Source organism: Paroedura picta, chromosome 9 (assembly GCF_049243985.1).
Source record: "Paroedura picta isolate Pp20150507F chromosome 9, Ppicta_v3.0, whole genome shotgun sequence".
Lineage (NCBI taxonomy): Eukaryota > Metazoa > Chordata > Lepidosauria > Squamata > Gekkonidae > Paroedura > Paroedura picta.
The window spans coordinates 70,144,189-70,164,832 of record NC_135377.1 but is presented as its reverse complement, the minus strand read 5'-3'; the positions used below and the strand labels follow the sequence as shown (position 1 = coordinate 70,164,832).

Genomic DNA, 20,644 nt, shown 5'->3' with positions numbered 1-20,644 from the left:
GCTGCCACAGCTTATCTTCACTCACACATAATTAGTTGGATGCTAAGAGGACACTGGAGGTGGAACCCTTTGACCATATTGTTTATTTATTTACGACCAACACTGATGGTTTGCGTACATCATACAGTGTTTCATTATTGTTTGCTAAGTCTGGAAAGCCACATACAAGTGATGAAGAACTCACCCTACCTGCAGTGAACTGAGGTTCTGGTCAACATAAGTCACTAAAAGGTAAAGGTAAAGGTGCAAGCACCGGGTCATGTCTGACCCTTGGGGTGACGCTCTCTAGCGTTTTCATGGCAGACTCAATACGGGGTGGTTTGCCAGTGCCTTCCCCAGTCATTACCGTTTACCCCCCAGCAAGCTGAGTACTCATTTTACCGACCTCAGAAGGATGGAAGGCTGAGTCAACCTTGAGCCAGCTGCTGGGATTGAACTCCCAGCCTCATGGGCAGACAGCTTCAGACAGCATTTCTGCTGCCTTACCACTCTGCACCACAAGAGGCTCATACATAAGTCACTTCATTATAGTTAAGACAGTTGTTCTGGCCAATAGTTCAATGCAAAGACACACAGATGAAATGGCTGAGGATGGAGAAGATGCATCGTACAGCCTACCAAAGACAACAGAATTGCCATTGCTGCTGGAGGAGTCAACTTTGCCAGGCAGTGAATCTTTGTTTCTTGCTTATATGCACCTTCTAAAAGACAAAGTGTTTGGCTCAAGAGTTGTTATTTTCAGGGAAAGTAAGAATGGGTACTGCAGGGGAGCTGTAGGAAGAACTTAACATGAGCTACAAAATGCCACTGAGCTGAAGCCAGAGTTTAAGAAATTGTGCCAAGAGTTTCGGTTATAGAAGAGATTTCTGGTTGCTGTTATGGACAGTGGGCAATGGTTAAGACGCTCCCTGTTGCATTTCCAACATCCTATTTAGTGGAACGTGGTTTCAGTGTGGTCATCCAACTTCTCTCCAAGCAAAGAAATTGAATCCAGACTGCTGAACATGGTGATGTAAGGCCCCTGCTCAGTGACTGAAACCAGACGTTAGGAAACTGGTATCTCTTCCTCGTGGCATGACAAATTTACTCAACAGTGACGTAGTTATTAAACGTGATATCTAAGAGTCTTGCTAAATGTCTGTCAAACTTTGAAAAGCTGGTATTGCTGGATCAAATTGGTCACTTTTGTTCACTGAAAAAGCTTCAATTGGATTTTGAATAAAAGTGTAATTAATTGTTCCTGTTTCAAATATTATTATCTTGGTTAGTAGGTCATGCAAACCACTGTTCTGAATAATGCTTTTTAAACATTAGGGTATGGGGCACTGGGAGTGAACTTATGGAACCAGGAGGGTGGTCGCCTGAAAAAGTTGGGGAACCACTGATCTAGAGGAATAAAGGCCATAGGCCCTTCCACCACTTTCATCCAAGAAAGACTACCAGTGAGTAAGCACTAGTTTGAAATGTTTAAAATCCTTTTATATTGTCATTTTATATTGTAATGGCCTATGGCTACAGGCTATAAAATCTGACTTGACTTAAGGACTAGCCTGACTCAAATATTGTCTGTATTTTGAGTGTAAAAGAGATCTACCTTTTCTCTCCACTCCCTTTCTTGTCTTTTTAGATTGTAAGCCTGAGCTCAGGGCCCATCTTTCTTTGTTGGTGTAAGAGCTGTCCTCAAAGTGGGATGCGGATGTAACAAACAAATATTTACTTCAGAAAGGAATTATATTTCAGATATCATGTCTAACATAACAGCTTCAATTTTGAGCCATGCCTTACCATTCTTAAATGGGTTTTAGAACAGGTTTTCGGACCACTACTATGTTTATGGAAGGCTGTACTCTGCAAAGAGTAGGAAACATCAACATGTCTACCTTTGTTAAGGCTTGAAAAAAAATAAATACTCATGTTGTTGTTGTTAGTTGGGAAGTCGTGTCCGACCCATCGCGACCCCATGGACCATGATCCTCCAGAACCCCATGGACCTCTACCATTCCCCGAAGTCCATTTAAGTTTGCACTGACTGCTTCAGTGACTCCATCCAGCCACCTCATTCTCTGTCATCCCCTTCTTGATTTGCCCTCAGTCACTCTCAGCATTAGGCTCTTCTCCAGGACTCTATGGACAGTACCAAAAGGCAATATTCATACACATACACATTTACCACAACATCATTGTGGTTCTTTCCCCCCAGTTGTTCAGTTCACATTTCCATACCTATTTTGTCTGTAATACTAAGTCGTCTTTACTGTATTTTTTAGAATAAGAAACCGAAGTAAAACTGAATTCCGTCATTTCGGTCTTCAGGTGGAATGGGTGTTGCAGAAACATGCAGCAGTATTCGGGTGGCTCCAATAATCAGGAGGTGGTACTCTCTCTAGTGGCAGAAGAATCCCAGATGAAGGTTGTTATAAGTGATGATGGTCACTGACTTAAATTGTATTTAAAATATTAGACAAATTTATTGATAGCAGTGACTAGGCATGAGGGGAAGGGCCGTGGGTCAATGGTAGAGCATCTGTTTGGCATGCAGAAGCTCACAGGTTCAGTCCCCTGCATTTCCATTTAAAGGGATCAGTTGTTTGAGGATGTGAAATACTCTAGCTAAAACCTTGGAGAACCACGTAGTCTAACTGGACAGCGCTGAACTTGATGGATCAAGTGTCTGATTCAGAATAAGGCAACTGCATATGTCTTTGTTCACTTTTGATAGCAAATCGGGCTCTCAGTGTACAAAAGAAGATACTTAGGACAAGAAAGGCGGGGCGGAGCGGCCCATCCCTTTTTGTGTCCCACAGGAGCTTTCAGAAGCACTCAGTTGACCGCTTGTTGCAAATCAAAGGCCAGGCTGGAGTAATTTTGTTCTAATGCAGTAGCAGTTCACTTCTTCTTTAGTTGGAACTGTAGTGCACCTTTCTGACCCTGATTTTGTATGTTGGTGAAATTAAAATCTTGCAAACGGCAGTGCTTACAAACTTCATACTTATCCTCCAAGGCTGAAAGCCAACACTTAAATCAGTAATGCTTGTGTTGAAGGTTGACTGTTTGGTGGACTGAAGTTTCCGTGCTTTTGGTTTTGAGTTGAAGATAGTGTTATCCACTCTGGGTTGGGAAGACCTGGCAATTTTGCGGGTGGAGGTTGAGCGGAAGGGAAGGGAAGGACTTCAGTGGAATGCAAGGTCACGGATCCTCCAAAGCAGCCATTTTCTCTAGGGAAACCAGTCGTTATCACCTGAAAAGCAGTTCTAATTCCAGGAGATCCCAGGACCCACCTGGAGGCTGGCAACCTTAGTTGAACGGGTGGGGTAGGGGTTATTTTTTGTGACAGCATGAAAATGTAAGCATGTTCTCTTCTGGCTGGATCTGCCTATCGGATACTATGCTATCGCAATCATTTGTGTCCTGTTTGTCTTGTTCCCACAGGAGAATCCAAGAGGTGAATTGCTGTGATAGAACAATGCATAGATCCAGCACATATAATTTTTGTAAATAACTCATATATGAATTTTGTTCTTTCAGAGGACGGTTTCCTCCAAAAGAGCTGGAAGCTCTGTTTCCTGGCATGAGTGCCGATTTTACCAGTGAAAATTTTTCTGCCGCCTGGTATTTGATAGAGAACCATTCTACCACCAGGTTAGTAGAGGTGAAGTTTGTGTTAACATGAAGGGATATCCAGTGGTGCCGTCTATATTTAGGCTGGTTGCCGGTCAATAGCTCCATTTTTGTTGGTGCAGCCAGGCAAGAGTGCAGCTCTGAGAGTATAATAGATTGTATTTAAATTTATACCCAGTTCAGACAGCATAATCCATTATATAAAGGCACATATTGTCTCAATAAAATCAGAGTTGAATCAATAAAATCAGACCAACACGGCTACTCATTTGAATCTATCCATATTGTCTCAAAAACTCACAATTTAAAATGGTGGTTTCCCTGATATAAAGGAAACTGAAAAGTTTTCCAGTTAACCATATCTTTGAATTGCCCTAAGGCATGCTTTCTGAGGTTGCTTAATAGCCCTGGAAGGATTTCACCAATTGGGTGGGAGTTTATTCATGTTTAATATATTTTTTAAAATTTGTTAAAAATCTGTTGGACGGTATGACAACATATGGTCATGCTGACCCACCCTTCTCTCCCAAAATGGCCACTGATGGGCCTGGAGGGGGTGGGAAGGGGAGGGGTCCCAGGCAGCCGTGTACACAGCTATGCTGCCCAATCATAGCCTGAAGAGTGTTTCAGGGGTTTCTTAAAAGTCAAAAGCTTGAGAAAAGCTGCCCTAAGCTATAGTAGCCAACAGAACTAATTAATAGCCCCCTACAGGTAGAGGAGTGTGTCTGGACAGACAGCTTATGTCGGCATAATTGTATTCGTGACTCTTATTACTACTGTCAGTCAGAATGCAATTATTCTGCTGACTAATTTTTTTAATGAAATGGAAAACAAGAACAAAAGTGCAAATTTTGGGCAGTGTTTGAGATGGACTTAATAGTAAGATTTGGGGTGAAAAGAAATCAGCGATTAGCTGCTTAGTCCATGATTATATAAACCTGGATAACCAAGCTCCAATCTCATCAGATTTTAGAAGCTAATCCAGGTCGTCCCTAGTCCATATTTGGAAGGGAGACCACCGAAGAATACCAGGGTTGTAACGCAGAGTCAGAAGAAGAAGAAGAGTTGGTTCTTATATGCCGCTTTTCCCTACCCGAAGGAGGCTCAAAGCGGCTTACAGTCGCCTTCCCTTTCCTCTCCCCACAACAGACACCCTGTGGGGTGGGTGAGGCTGAGAGAGCCCTGATATTACTGCTCGGTCAGAACAGCTTTATCAGTGCCGTGGCGAGCCCAAGGTCACCCAGCTGGTTGCATGTGGGGGAGCACAGAATCGAACCTGGCATGCCAGATCAGAAGTCCCCACTCGTAACCACTACACCAAACTGGCTCTCAGACAATGACATACCACCCCTGAACGTCTCCTGCCTTGAAACTCCATGGGGACACTATAAATCAGCTGTGATTCGATAGAAAGATTTTTAAAAACTTACTGCCACTGATATATAGGAGAGATGGCAGTTTCCCCATCACAATTACTGTGATAACCATTATTTCATATTTGAAAGAGCAAAATTCTCTTCCTTTTGTCTCATACAATCCAATCTTGTAGACAGTAGCCATAATTCTTAGTCAGAGTTCATTATTATATATTTATGTATTTAAATTAAATATCCCTCATCTTGGCATGTTTGCTGAACCGAGAACATTTGTCATTCTGACAAGAATAAACAAAAAGTACAAGGGCAGAAAACCAAAATCTTTAAAGGCAAAAATCTAATTATTGTTTTAGACTGGTAACACCAATCATGAGATGAAAGATATGTATGAATGGCATTTGAGTTTGTTCTATCTATCATGCAACTAAAGGTGATTTTGTTAATCTGTTTTGGGCTTTTTTTTCCAGTCCCCCTTTCTAAACAAAGAATTTCTTTCTAATTATTTTTTTAAATGTTGCAGTCTAGCCGTTTTTTTAAAAAAGTAATAAACTGTTCATTACCCTATGCTTTATTTTCATATAAGCTAAATTTAATATGGGTATTTTTTTTTATGGGAGGGGGAACCCAAAGATTCTGAATTGTGTAAACTCCCTTATCTTTCCTGCTTTTGTTTCTCTTACTGGTTCCAAATGTTTCTGGAAGCAGATTTGTAGAGCCGTAGTTTTAATGCGTGGTTGCCGTTGTCACAAGATAGCCTGCTAATTTGCAGGTTTCATCACAGGCTGGCCAATCCAATAGGCATGTTTTTAACCTGAGTAGGAAATAGCTGTAATTGAGATGAGACTGCTGCCCTAGTCCTTCTGAATGTGTAAGGGCGATCTTTGAGAGCTTGGTATCGACTGTTTAATTCCATGTGCACTGGAGAAATGCCACCTGTTTTTCCTCCTCTCCCATTTTCAGTTTTGATCAGCTCAAAATGGCCGTAATGCATCTTAAGAAACAAGCCAACAAGAAAAATGAGGGGAGTCTGGCTTATGTCAAAGGGGGTCTCAGTACATTTTTTGAAGCCCAGGATGCCCTGTCAGGTAAGCATTAGGAACATGAAAGGGAAGTCCTGAGTTTAATTTTTAATACAGTGATCTTCAAAAACTATGAGGAAGGAAATTAATCCGGGCAACTTTTAAAATATTTGAGGTGGTTAAAGCTGCTGGTGGGGTGCTGAAAAGTCAGATGGAGTGCAAATTGATAGGGAAAAGCAACTGCCAAACATTCAAAACGTTCACCTTGCGGAAGTTGTAGCTCATTCTCTTGATCGCGATTGTCATAGATTGCTGTGGCTTCTTCCTGTGATTCAGTTAGAATTTACAGGTCAATTAAAGAGTCATTATTTGATGAGAATTAAAGTCACAGACAGTGTTTCATTAATTACCTCCACCAATGCTGGGACCAGGGCAGAGTCTGCACTTTGTTTATTCCATTGTCAATCCTGTTGCATTCAGATCGCTTTGAACTCGGGTCTTCCTCTCCCCCCCCCTCCCCATATAAACAGGAAAGTCTTCTGCACGTGGTTAGGATAGTTCAGAGGGGGGGGGGAGCCAAGCCTCTTTCTTTCTTTTCTTGAAGGGGGGGGGGGAGAGGAGCCAGGCAGGGAGCCTCTTTCTTTTCTTGGAGGGGGTGGGGAGAAGATCAAAAAAGGCAGAGGAGGGAGGAAAAATCCAGGACCGACAGAAGCTGAGAGAAATTAGGGGCTTCTCCTTTAAGGCAAGTTTGTCACATGACCAGGTGTGGCCTATCAGAGGTTCTCTACCACGGAGCTTGGTTTCCCAATCCGGATATTGAGCATTAAAAGTACTCTAAGATATCACACAATAAAGGTAGGGTCACTCCGGATCAATCCTTCTTGCTGCAGAAGGAAAATTTAAATCGCCCCAAATCCAAACAGAAATCGCATTTTGTGTAGAGGGCAGGGACTGAATCGATCTGGGGTTGGAATAAAAGCTCCATGCAGTTTACACCCAGGTCTCTGAAACTGAGGATTGTCATATGAATCAGTTATAAGGATCTACCGGAGAATGTTCAATAATAGTTAAGAAGGAAAGAGTTGTGTTCCCAGCAGCATAGGGGAAGTTGAAAAATTACAATCCCTGTGATACGGGGAAGACTCAGTCTTTGTGCGCATAAAGTACTGTCAAGTCTTAGCTGACTTATGGGCACTCTGTGGGGTTTCAAGGCAGGAGTCTTAACGGGAGTGTTTTGCCATTATCTTCCTCTGCCATTGTCTTCCTCCCCTGGAATTCCTTGGTAATCTCCCATCCCTATGCTAAACAGGGCAGACCCTGCTTAGCGTCTGAGATCAGATGAGATCGGGATAACCTGAGCGGTACAGGTAAGGGAGGCACAGACTAGAGTTGAAAAAGTGTGAGAACATATTCTCGATACCTCACTTCCGAATTGTTGGGATGAATGTTTTTATCAAATTGAAATAGGATTCTTAACTTTGAATCTGTTCCCATCGGGTACTTGACAGTATCATCAGTCCCCTCACGTACACACACACACACACAAACACACACTCAGTCAAACGCCACAAGTAAAAAGCAGGACACTGAAACAATACTCCACCCAGGCCATTTTTATTTATATTTTATGAAATGTGAAGAGGTAAAGAGTTTCTCAAGAACGTACAAATGCCCAAAAGGCTCCCTGCCAGCTCCCTGTGAGTTCCCGGCCAGCCCCCAGCCAACCCCCAATCGATCTGGGCAAATCAGGGGTGATTGACACACACAGAACTCCATCACCCCCACCCTGCCTCCTTCGCTGAGCAGGAAATGGAGGAGGTGAGTGGGAGCAAGGGTGGAACATTGGAGAGCTGACTATCGCGTGTTTCACCCTCCAAATGTTCCTTCTGCTGGTTGTCCGCCGGTGGATCATGCTTTTCAGGATGGTGAATCCACTTTTGGGGATTCCCCAAATCACATTTTAAAATGGAGGATGTAGTGATCCGACTGCTGCCCACAAACTGGCTGTAGGTGACGTAATGTGGAGGGGCCGGAATATGCTGCCTACATTCGGCAAATGTTTCACTACATTTATCGCGTAGGGAAATGTCCAGAGTGTGACAGCATTTATAGGCTTTAATGTTTATCTTGCGCAAGGAAATGTGGGATTGAAGAGTGAGTATGCTGCAGCATGGGTGTTTGCCACATCAGAATTTAAAATTAGTTTCCTTGGACAGATCTAGAACATTGGACTGTATAGAAAAAGAGGCAGACATTTCGCAGCCCTGGGTGGATAATGCCTTCTAATTGAAGCTTATTAAGTCAAGCACAAAATGATTAACTTAGAAAAGTAAGAACATATTTTAATTCCTTATTCGCATGTGAACAACAAATTAAAAGGATTGTTCTACAAAACAAGCCTTCCTAACCTCTTGTTATAGTGATGAAGAAACAGGGGTATGCTGCAAAGTGACAGGCCAGGAGCAAGCCCCTGCAGTTCTATTGGGGGTTGGCCTACCCTTTGCTTCCACGTCCAAACTGGCATTGGTGCAGGAGAAGGCAGCTGGCGGGATGATGCTGATTATCACAGTCACTGAAGGGCTAGAACTGAGGGGCTTTTTGCACAGCTTCAAAATCGCACAATGGTTGCCAATTGGAAACGCTATTGATTTGCCATAACGCACGACGTCGTAGACAATCTGCAACACTCCTGAAACCGATCAGCAAAAAGCGCTTCGTTGTAGCGCTTTCAGGGGAATCCCAAAAAGTGGATTCACCCTCCGGAAAGCGCTACACTCTTGCAAACAATCTGCAACACTAGCGATAAAGACCTGTGCATTAACATTGTTGCGGTTTCTTCAAAGTCCCTCCTCCTGAGCCTGTCCTCCAAACTTCCGGCGAAGCGATCGCCATTTTTTTTTCTCCGAGCGAGCGGGGATAAACGCACCAGCGAGCCTCTTTCTGTTTAGAGGCTTCCCTGGCTTCAGTCCTTCACCTTTAGTCACTAAGCACAAACCACATAAAAGCCCGTTTGCTGAAATAAAGTCCCTTTATTTTTTACACATTAATTCAGCCGAAAATCGGGCCCGTGAGAGGGGGGGGATTTTTTTTTTATCACTCGAGGCAGCGTGGCAACGATCATACGATCAAACGACAGCTCACATTAGGCAGCTGGATGGGTCTCTCCGTTGCAACGAATCTACACAGATTTGTTACAATGGGTCTGTTTTTTTTAAAAAAAAACCTTTCTTAAAGGGAAAGGGGCTGTTTGGGAGCATGCTAACGGCTGCCCATTGGCTGCTTGACGGCCAGGGGCGGGACGAGCTTGGAAATAGCGCTTCCTTTTCTGCCGAGACCGGAAGCTGTGGGAAACGCTACAAAACGCAACTGGATTCCACTACAAAGGCAGGTATGCATAACGACGAATTCCACTATTTTAAATGGTGATTTTTCGTTCAGTGACCAATTTGCAACAAAGATCCCGGTGCGTAAAGCCCCTGAGTCTCTCCTAAGGTACTAGTTGAACTGTTACTGGAGCTCTGGCCACCAACTGTCCCCAAGGGCAGTGGCCCACCGAGAAGTTTCCCTGGAAGTAAAATGGCCAGTCCCATCCCTGTAAGGCCTTTCAAATCCTATACAGCAGAGGTTCCTGTGAGAGTTCTCCTACTGACTTCATTTGCAAGAGATCTTAGTAGAAGAAGAAGAGTGGGTTATTATAAGCCACTTTTCTGACCTGGGAATCTCAAAGCAGCTTACAATCGCCTTCCCTTTCCTCTCCCCACAACAGGCAACCTATGAGGTAGGTGAGACTGAAAGAGCCCTGATATTACTACTCAGTCAGAACAGCTCTATCAGTGCTGTGAGAAGCCCAAGATCACTCAGCTGGCTGTGTGTGGAAGAGCAGGGAATCAAACCCAGCAATCTAAACTAGGAGTAATCAGTCTACTGGGTTGGGTTATAAGTGATCAGATTGGTGGTAGGGGTTAACGGTAGCAGCCTCTAATCTGGAGAACTGAGTTCGATTCCTCCACTCAGTGTATAGCCAGCTGGGTGACCTTGGACCTATCACAGTTCTCTCAGAACTTTCTCAGCTCCACCTACCTCCTAGGGCAGTGGTCCCCAACCTTTTTATCACCGGGGACCGGTCAACGCTTGACAATTTTACTAATGCCCTGGGGGGGTAGTCTTTTGCCAAGGGACATCGCTGCCGCCACCGCCTGACCCCTGCTCCACTTGCTTTCTTGCTGGTACCCCTGACTTCCCACCACCCGCTGGGGGGTGCTGCCATGGCAGCCACTGGAGAGCACCAAAGGTGAGCTGACGGCAGAGTGGCAGGCCAGTCCCCGAGGCAGCAGCCGGGGGGGAGGAGGAGGAGCCGCGGCCCGGTACCGACTGATCCACGGCCCGGTACCGGTTCCCGGACTGGGGGTTGGGGACCACTGTCCTAGGGTGTCTGTTGTTGGAAGAGGAAGGGTACGTGATTGTAAGCCACTTTGAGACTCCTTCTGGTAGTAAAAAGCTGGGTACAAAAACCCAGCTCTTCTGTAGTGTTCCATAATTATGAGTCCCACATGCCATCATCATGTGGAACTATATTGTATTATTATACTATATGATATGATGAAATGGTATGTATAAACTATAACTTCTATGTTCGTTAGATGACCAAGTGGAAAAATATGGTCTATAGGTTCACAGTCTTGCCTGCCAAAGAACACAGAGTGAGCTAGCTGCGTAGTAGATGTTAGAAGGCTGGAGTATCTGGCTCCTATCACCATGCTTGTTTCACTAGATTACTCATTCTTTTGTAACGAACACGTACTGCTCAGATCTAACGAGAATGTAGTCCAGCCATAGAGTTTCAGCCATTAAAATAGGCAACATTTAACAAGATATTTTTATTCCAGCAATCCATCAAAAGCTGGAAGCAGACGGAACAGAGAAAGTGGAAGGATCCATGACGCAAAAGCTAGAGAATGTTCTGAATAGTAAGTGTTATGGACCCAGTATCAACTATTTTTAGAGTTTAGGGTTTTATAACAGGTTTAAGTATGTTCTTGGGATATGGTCTAGTGAAAACAGGCTTTCTCTTCATATTCCCAGATCAAAAAGAGATGTAGGCTTTAACCGTTGAACTTAGTGACACTTTTATAGTCAATCTCAGTCACCAAGAACGTGAAGAAGGGAACCCTCTGCTAGTGCTCAGCAGTTCTTTAAAGATAGATATGGATGTTAAAGACAGAGTTGCATATAGAGATGCTGGCAGTAAATAGCCCAACGTGATTTGAAGCATCTCTCAAGAGGTTTTGTACCTTTTGTTAGCTTAGATCACAGGTGGCCAAACTGTAGCTCTCAAGATGTCCATGGACTTCAGTTACCATGAGACGGTGCCAACTGGCCGTGCTGGCCTGGGCTCATTGTAGTTGTAGTCCATGGACATATTGAGAGCTGCAGTTTGGCCATCCCTGGCATATATGGTGTTGCAAGTATACATTGTTGATCCATTATCCCTGTAGTATCAAATAGTAATCATTGACGGTACAATCCTGTGCAGTTACTTGTGTAACTCGGCAGGGGATTGCATGGTAACTCTTGATGTTGTAAAACATTCATTGACTTTTCAGTTTATCCAATGTCAGATAACTTCTTCAGCCATTTCCAAGTTCCAGGTACTTTAATTGATTTTCAGTTTTTAGCTGGTAACATTTGTGGTGGCTTCTTGTTAGCTTTCCAAGAAAGTGGTGTTCTTGAGTTTATCTTGATAAACAAATTGAAAAGGTCCTTTTGTTCATCCTGTCATTAAATTCATACAATTCAGAAATTTCCACTTAAAAAAAATACGGACAACCCTACCGTAAGTGAAAATAGTATCCCCACTTTTGGAGAACAGCATTTCCAGAATAAAAACTACCGGCTGTATAGGCCTTATCCTAAATGTGCAAAATGCTATATATGTGGAACTAATGTGGAACTATTTATATATACAGAGATTATTTAATCGTATAAGTGTTTCTACACTTCTAGGGACAGGCTGTGCCCATTTTGCTCTGTGTTATTCCGAGATAATGTGTTATCTAAAACCTAGTGGCTTCAATCAGCTTACATTGGAAATAACTCTGCGTAGAGTTGCTATGTGACCCTTATGTTTAAGACAATGGCTTTTAGACTGTCTGACTGTTTTCTAACAGTTCCTTTTCCATTTTTGCACTGCAAAATTTTGTATCTGAAAATCCAGAGAGCATGGTGGAGCACTTGGTATTTTTCAGGGGGAAATGGTTCTCAGTGATCAAATGTTCATTTCCTATTTAAATTCCATTGTTCCAAATGGTAACAATTTCTGTGTTTCTAGTCACATTAAATGCATAATATTTTTCTTTAATATACCATATTATTAAATAGATATGGAGAGGTCTAGAAAAAAGCATTAACATATGGAGTACTCCTTTGTGATGGTAAATTATAATGTATTTTGCAATTCCTTCAATGTAACATAATGATCACCTAGATCAGCCTTTCTCAACTTTTTTACCATTCAGAAACCCCTGAAAAATTCTTCAGCCTTCAAAACACCTCAAAAGTGACACAGTCATGCAGAATATGGTTGGGAAGCAGAACTGTGGACACGCCCACATGGGCCTGCCCCCCCCCCCATCACTGGCCATTTGGGGGGGCAGGTCGACATAAACATACATGGACATATCACCTGATAAATGTTTAACAAATTAAAAAATAATAATGTTTCCAAAAACCATTCGAGGGCCATCAAGAAACCCCAGGGTTTCATGAAACCCTGGTTGAGAAAGCCTGAGATAGATTCAAGTTCAAACCAACAAGATTTTGGGAAGTATAAGCTTTCGAAATGCGAATTTCTCTTCATCAGCTTTGACTTTCAAAAGCTTATACCCAAAACATCTTCTTGATTCCTAACGTCCTTCTGGACTCAAGTCTAGCTGTTCCGTTGCAGGCTAACCTAACTACCCTCCGAAACTATATGTAATAATCAATTTCCTGCTAAAAGGTTCTGCATACTGGATTTAAGCATCAGTATGAAAATATCCAAGTCTTTGGCATCATCAGATTTTAAGAACTGCATTACATTCTTGGCATTTTACTGTTTTTCTTTTGTTTCATCATGGTTTTCTTTAAACTTCTGGGGAGGCAATGCCTGCTTTAGAGTTATATCAATAAGCACAAAACTGCATCTAGATAACAGTCTTTGTGTCTGGGATTCCGACATGTATAAAAGACGAAAAGTGACACAAAGGGATTTTGTTCTTTGGTCAAGATGGGGAGGAGGGTGTCTGTGTGCATGCATGCGTGTGTGTGTGTGTGTGTTGAAAATGAAAATGAACTGCACAGATTTTTAAAAAGTCTTGCCCTTAAAAGTATAACCTTCATACCTATTGGATTCCTTTTGCCCTGGCTATGCAAAATTTCTGATTTGCACCTTATGTAACCTGTTAGATCTTGCTACTTAGTAAAGCAAATTTTTGCTAGACTCTCAGTCACAACTTGTAATATCAACCCTTCAAAGGGAAGAACCTTAATTTGCTTTGCATGATCAGTGTAGTAACTTTAGAGGTTCAAGTAGATGCCCCACCATGCTATACTTAATTTCCAACTGCTTATTTCTGCAACACTTTGCAAATTACTGGTTTGAGAAAATGAGATTTTCAATACAGCCATTGTGATAAGATCCTGATTCTTGAAAGAACTCTTTTACTCCACTATGTACAATGGCTCTGTCTTGTTAAACACATTTATTAGTGTCAGGTCTATTGACCATATAACAAGCTGTTGTTATGTTGAAGGGCTCACAAAAATTCAGTTTACTTCGGCAATACAATATAAGGCTAAGATGACCAAATTGTCCCACTTTTGGAGGGACATCTGGGGGCACCTGGCAAGTTGTACTTACGTTGCAATAAAAATATATATTACAATACTATTTTTGCATTCTATGCATTCTATGAAACTTTTTGTTGCTTCATATAGACCAAATTTTTAATCAAGAACTGCCCCGGTCAATGGTGTCCCGCTTTACCAATGTTGAAATCTGGTCACCATATATAAAGCCCAAATTGTTATTGTTTAAACAAGTTCAACCAACTGCTAATGTTAACTTTTTAGGTAAGAAATTACCCTTAAAGCACTTCCTTTTTGCTTGGTCCTATTTGCTCTAATCAGGCCTCGTATCCCATTAATTGTTACAGAAGATTTTTTAAAAATCTTTCTGAACAGTTCGTATTCGACTTAATTATACTTCTGCTTTGTATTTTCGTATAGGCATATTTTATCTCCAGCGGTTCATATTTTTAACTTTCTCTTTAACCAGAAAATATAATTCGGTCCTTCACATTTTTATTTTAACATTACAGAAGTATACCACTCTGACAATACTATCCTACAAGCTGTTAGGCATCAGGTAGAGAGATGTGTGTGTGTGTGTGGTTAACTAACATCCTCAAAGTGTAGTAGGAACCATTCTCCTGACAAAATAAAGTGTCTTGCATCAGGGGCTCAAAATTTCAGCAATGTTCAAAACATTATTTAGATATAACAATTATTTTACAAAGGCTACTTTTAACATGAGCAGGCCACCCACAGTGTTGACAAGAGAAAATGGCATGCAAGCCACCCAGCGAGCCTGATGTAATTTTTTTCATCTTTGCTTAAATTATAGTCACTAGACCAGATAATGTAGAAACTCTTTACAGCCGCCTATGGAAAGGGGAGAAAACATTCCTTTTCTTTCCTGGTAAATTAAAAATAAGTCAAAAGCGTTTTTTTTGGGGGGGGGGTATCTAAAATATTTGACATCTTCAGTATGAGGGAAAGAGGGGAAAACGTTTTTTGCTAATATGTTACTTTTGTTTGAAGCTTTTCTGCGCTGTGATATGAAAATGAAATGCTGTTTTTCACTGTAACGCTTGAAAGTTCCCTCATTGTTTAAACCATTTAATCCGGGAATTCTCCATCGCTTAGAACAGAACTTCTGTTTCGGATCCTGGATCTTCTGAAATCAGTCTCTGTTGCTCACAAACGTGAAAGCAGATTCAGATCCAGGGGGGGGAAATGCCAGAGCCAGTGCTCTGTTTTGGTAAATTATTTTGTAATTTTGATAACTTCTCCCAGTTGAATCAATTTAATAACGATATCCTTTTTTTGGAACTTTTTCCCTCCCTGGAAATCTAAACCGCTTTGTTTTATCCCCCCTCCAAGAAAATAAATAAAGTGTAACTTATACCGCTGTTCTATCAGTGGTCTTTCAATGTATGTTTGTTTCACTTTATACAGTCATAATGAAAGGAATATATCGGGGATGATCGGATTACCTACAGGGCACAGATAGAACTGTAAAATCCATCTCTGTAGCCAAAGCAAACTCCAAAGGCACCACAATGAGATGGAAAGTATTTTGTCTGGGAAACGGAAGTTGCTTTTGATTGTGCCACGGCTTCTGCCGCATGGAGAAGCGAAGCCATGAATGCTTATTGGGCTTCTTTTTTACACATTTTAAATTTGACACAAACATTTGTGTTTGCATCCCCGCAGCTGTAATCACTAGAAGAACCATGACAAATCCACCGAGGAAACTCGGTGAAAGGCACGCTGCTTGGTCCAACTTATTTACATGCTTATCCCCTCTTGAAAACAGGAGCGAGCAATACAGCAGACACGCTCTTCCAGGAAGTGCTGGGTCGCAAAGACAAAGCCGATTCCACGAGAAATGCCCTCAACGTTCTCCAGCGCTTCAAGTTTCTTTTCAATCTTCCCCTGAACATTGAAAGGAATATCCAAAAGGTATTTTAGCATTTGAAAATACAATGTCCAGCGATTCTCTTGCATTCCAGCGTGCATTCCCACCTTTCTTATCCTAATTATCATTTTTATTTATATTTCTGAAGGGTGATTACGACGTAGTCATTAATGACTATGAAAAAGCAAAGTCGTTGTTCGGGAAGACGGAGGTTCAGGTGTTTAAAAAATGTGAGTTTGGGATTTTGCTAAAGTCGGTTGTGGTTTTCACAGGAAACGTTAATAACGCAGAGCAAGCTTAAGGCGTATTTGAGGTTCAGCGTCTGTTTGTGAACAATCGTTTGCTGCATTTGGAACAATTAGTCTGGCAAAGTTTCTCTCTTAATAAAATATATATAATGGGTTAGGACCGAAGATTCACTTCCTGAGTAAGGAGGAGTTATCATTTAAGAGAAGAGAATTCTTGAATCCATCCCTTATTTTGTCATGCATATAGGAGAAGTTTTATGAGACATAAAACAGGTTACAGGGCACATTTTTTAAGACTTGCAGCATGAAGTTTTGAAAATGATTTCATGTGTATCTTTTCAGATTAAAATTTAAAAACAAGTATTCCTGTATGAAATGTTCTGTTCTGAATGAGGGGATGTTTTTTGTGTAATTCTCTAAGAAAAAATCAGTTTGTCTTGCATATATTTATACATTAATTGTATTAACGTATTATAGTAATTATTAATTTTAATCCATTTTCATAGCTCTCTGAATAAGCCATGTCTTTAGCACTAGTATGGAATTTAAATTTAATTCTCAGCTACTGCATTTTTAAAAGTTCAAACTTATCACCATGCTATGTCCAACAAATTTTAGACAGGATGGACGGAGACCTATTAAAACAGGCCAAATATATTTTATTTACTTATTTATGCTTAAACTTCTATACCACATGCTCTCAGTGAAAACTGGCTCGCGGTGGTTTACAGGAAAAAAGAAAGAAGTCACATAATAACCAATAAAATATATGGTAAAAACCTCTTAAAAACAGCCCGACCACAAAAGATGGCAATATCTAACTGGTTAAATTAGAACCCATATAGCAGAGGAGGAAAAAAAGAAATAGCAAGGTGATATTGGTATAAAATATGTTACAAATTTTAGCTCACTATATGACTACTACATTAAATTCATGACATTTCACATGCAAAAGAGCAAGTCTTATCTTATAACTTTAAAACCATAGATTATGCAGAAGTCGAGACTCGAGTTGCAGCATTAAGAAAGCTACTTCTGGATAAGCTGCTTGAAACGCCGTCAACTTTACACGACCAAAAACGCTATATCAGGTGACCTTCTTTCATTCATATTATATCATTGGGGGCGGGGGGGGGTTATGTGTAGGCAAGAGCATTTCCTTGGTATACTATTCTAACATTTTGAACATTGCTTCCTGGTTTAAATAACGGCAGCTTCTCTGTCTCCGCTTGTGCTGTTTCGACATCTCAGGTGAGAAGCACGGGCATCGTGTGCTACCTTAAGCACTTAAGAATGTCTTACTTCTGATCCCGATGCCTGATGACAGAGCAGACCTGAAAATGCAGTGCAGACTCAAGACTGCCGACAACGTTGTTTCAGTCTAGAATTATAGAATCATAGAGTTGGAAGGGACTTCATAGGTCATCTAGTCCAACCCCCTGCACTATGCAGGACACTCACAACTACCATGGGTTCCTTTGATAGCAGGCACCTTGGCTCATTCGTTAAATGTAAAACATGTACAGTATAAGTCTTAAACCCCTTCTGTCAGAAATGGAACACTAAGGGCAGGTGTGAAATTAACTGTCCCTAATTTATATCAATACAGAAGAACTTTGTAACCTTTGCAATGCTTTTCCCTTCAATCTGCCTTTTGTTTTTTCCCTTCTCTTGGAAAGCACGTGCTGGGGTGCTTTGAAAATGGCCAGGTACTCAGGTGGCTAATCAGAATTGTTTCTGCAGCGCAGAGCACCTGAAGACTGGCATGCTATGCAGTGCATTGCAAATGGGAGCTAAATATTTTAGTGCCTATGTTTTGTCTACCTGGTGACAAAGTCATATACATCAACCTGTAATAAGGAAATACCGGAGATGGCTTTTACAACTAGTTCCCAAAGCTAATGTCAATTTCTTTTAAGTGTGCTTTAGAGGGGCACAGTACGAGTACAAAGTGGTCTATCTTAATGGTTACCTGGTAGTGCTTGGAAGAAGTATAAAGTATACCTATTCAGTAAACTCTTCTCCAGGCAACCTAGTAACCCAGGCCCTCAAGGTGCAAAGGAATTTTAGCAGCATTTTTGTCAGGATCAGACCTTCCCCTGGTTAAAAGAGTCTTTGCTGTTATTGTTTATTTATTTATTTTCTTAGATTTTTATACCGCCCTCCCATACGGCCCAGGGCAGTTAACATGGGAAGATTGTGGGATACATAGAACGTTATACATTAATAACAGTAACAACAATATATCAATGACAATGCCAACAGTAAACGTAAGTTTAATAGGTTACCACAATTAACTCATTGAACAATTTCAATAGAAGAACTTTAACAGAGCCCCTAGGGAGGTCAGACAGGTTCAGATTATGTAGGGTATGAGAGAAGCATATACTCTTCCACATCTCATGACATGCCTTGGAGTTGTATGTTTGCAGTGTGCAGTCCTTCTTGCTTAATTTTTGGGGGGGGAGGGATGCAGAATTTCACCTTACTTGCATTTTAGGCATCAGTATAGCCAGGTCCCCCCTGTCCATTGGGGGGATGGGAGGTACGGTTGTCAGCTCCAGGCTGGGGAACTCCCAAAGATTAGGGGCTGAATCTTGGGGAGGACAGGGACCTCAGTGGGGTGCAACCCCAAAGAGTCCACCTTGTAAAGGATCCACTTTCTCCAGGGGAACTGCTCTCTATATTCTGGAGATGAGGGGTAATTCCAGGGGGTCCCCTGGTCCCACCTGGGGTGGGCCTCCCTGGTATGGCATGTTTACATCTTGGACTGTGCTTGCTGCTCCCCAAAAGAACAGAGGATCCTTGGTCTAGGATAGCTTTCAAACCAGGGTCTTCTGGGTACCCTCTCTCCCTGACCTAAACCCGTGATGAGGGGTAAGGAATAAATATTCAGACAGTCTTTATTAGACAGCATATTTAAGGAAATGGAGCTATTCCAAGAGTATAAAGAACTTTTCAGTCACTCTTCCACCCTCACAGGGTGAAGGGGAAATTAAGAGCCAGCATCACTGAGTACCATAGAAGGATGCAGGATGGGAGAAGTTCTGTTCCCCTAAAATGCATATTTTACAGTATCTCTTCTCTGTCTGTCCCCTGCAACAGAAATTTTTTTAAAGGGATGGGATAAATTGAAAGGATAAAAACCTTGACTACTGGCCAGTGTTCAAGAAATGTGCTCTGGCTTAGCTATATCCCTTTATTTATATTATACGGCAAACCCCCTCAACATATATACTAATTGGAGACTTAAAACGATTCGGCTTACCTTCATATTCTTATTAGGATAATTCTTTTTCTAAAAAAGAAACCGTTCTGTTCATTTGTGGTGGGAGTTCATAAGTGGCATGCAGTTGGGTATCTAGCTACATAGTCTGTTGCAGCCTCAGAAAACACCAGTCATAAGAACACAAACCTTCGTTATGAACACAACTATGGAAAACGTGCCAGCTTGGTGCAGTGGTTAGGAGTGGCAACTTCTGTTCTGGAGAACTGGGTTCCCCACTCCTCTTCTGCATAGAGCCAGATGGGTAAACCTGGGTCAGTCACAGTTCTCTCAGAGCTCTCTCAGCTTCACCTACCTCACAGGCTGTCTGTTGTGGGGAGAGGAAGGGAAGGCGATTATAAGCTGCTTCAGGCAGTAAAAAGTGGGGTATAAAAAACAGCTCATATGTCACGACATGGTTCATGCACAGCAAGCCATAGTCTGTCAATACGGGAGGAATGTGATAAAATCTCTACGCACAGGCTTTTTAATATGTATATATATATGTATGTGTATATATATTCATGCTTTTGGGATTTATCATCGTCTGGCATGCTTATAACAGAATAGTAGAAATAATTTCAAGACTAGATTCCGTTTCTATCTTGCATATCAGAGAAAACAGTCGAAGGAGAAGAGAGAAAATAATAGCAGACATCTTGATGACTGCAAATTTGATGCAGCCCCCCCACCTGAAATCCCCCCCCCCCCCGGTGATAAAATATCAAAGCAAGCTGGATCATTTAAAATTCTGTACCAGTAGTTCTGTAATAAACGAAATGGGGGGAAACCAGCTTTAAGCTCCCAATTGTTCTCCATTAACAACGGCAAAGTTTAGGGCAGTGAAGACAATTCAGAACTCTTGCAGTTGTTTTGTACATGAATAGGCTGCTGTTTTTTTTTTTGGGGGGGGGGGTGCATTTGAAACAAACCCGACTGTCCGGTTCCTCTGAGATTGTTCTGTTTGGGAACAGGACCTCAGTCACTTAGTAGCCTGTAACAGACGTTGACGTCGGGATGGGCACTGCTTATGGCTAGTTAAGAATTTGCTGTTATAATAATGCTTTAACACTCAAGGTTTCAGATAAGACTCTTTAAGAATCTTTCCCCCTCTCCTTTTTTTTTCTTTTGCATGGGGGAGGCAGGTGGGAAAAAACAGACATGACGTGTAGGATGTTTCCCATCAGGATCCTCAATTGTCTACTTACCCTTTTGCAGGTATCTTTCTGATCTCCATGCAGAAGGGGACCCAGCCTGGCAGTGTATTGGAGCCCAGCACAAGTGGATTCTGCAGCTTATGCACAACTGCAAAGAGAGCTATGTTAAAGAACAGAAAGGTAAGTCTGAGTGGCCTTAAAGAAGTGACTCTGTTGGGACCT

At 41.8% G+C, this 20,644-nt stretch overlaps 1 protein-coding gene across 3 annotated transcripts in view; it reads left to right on the top strand.

Annotated features, from left to right (window-relative positions):
* EXOC2 (exocyst complex component 2) overlaps nucleotides 1-20,644 on the top strand; it is a 124,617-nt gene that overhangs the window by 34,871 nt on the left and 69,102 nt on the right. For all 3 annotated transcript variants that reach the window (XM_077353291.1, XM_077353292.1, XM_077353293.1), the window contains exons 6-12: nucleotides 3,526-3,639; nucleotides 5,955-6,079; nucleotides 10,900-10,980; nucleotides 15,651-15,796; nucleotides 15,901-15,982; nucleotides 16,989-17,091; nucleotides 20,484-20,602. In XM_077353291.1, coding sequence (XP_077209406.1) covers nucleotides 3,526-3,639; nucleotides 5,955-6,079; nucleotides 10,900-10,980; nucleotides 15,651-15,796; nucleotides 15,901-15,982; nucleotides 16,989-17,091; nucleotides 20,484-20,602 — 770 coding nt within the window. The remainder of the gene's footprint in view (nucleotides 1-3,525; nucleotides 3,640-5,954; nucleotides 6,080-10,899; nucleotides 10,981-15,650; nucleotides 15,797-15,900; nucleotides 15,983-16,988; nucleotides 17,092-20,483; nucleotides 20,603-20,644) is intronic.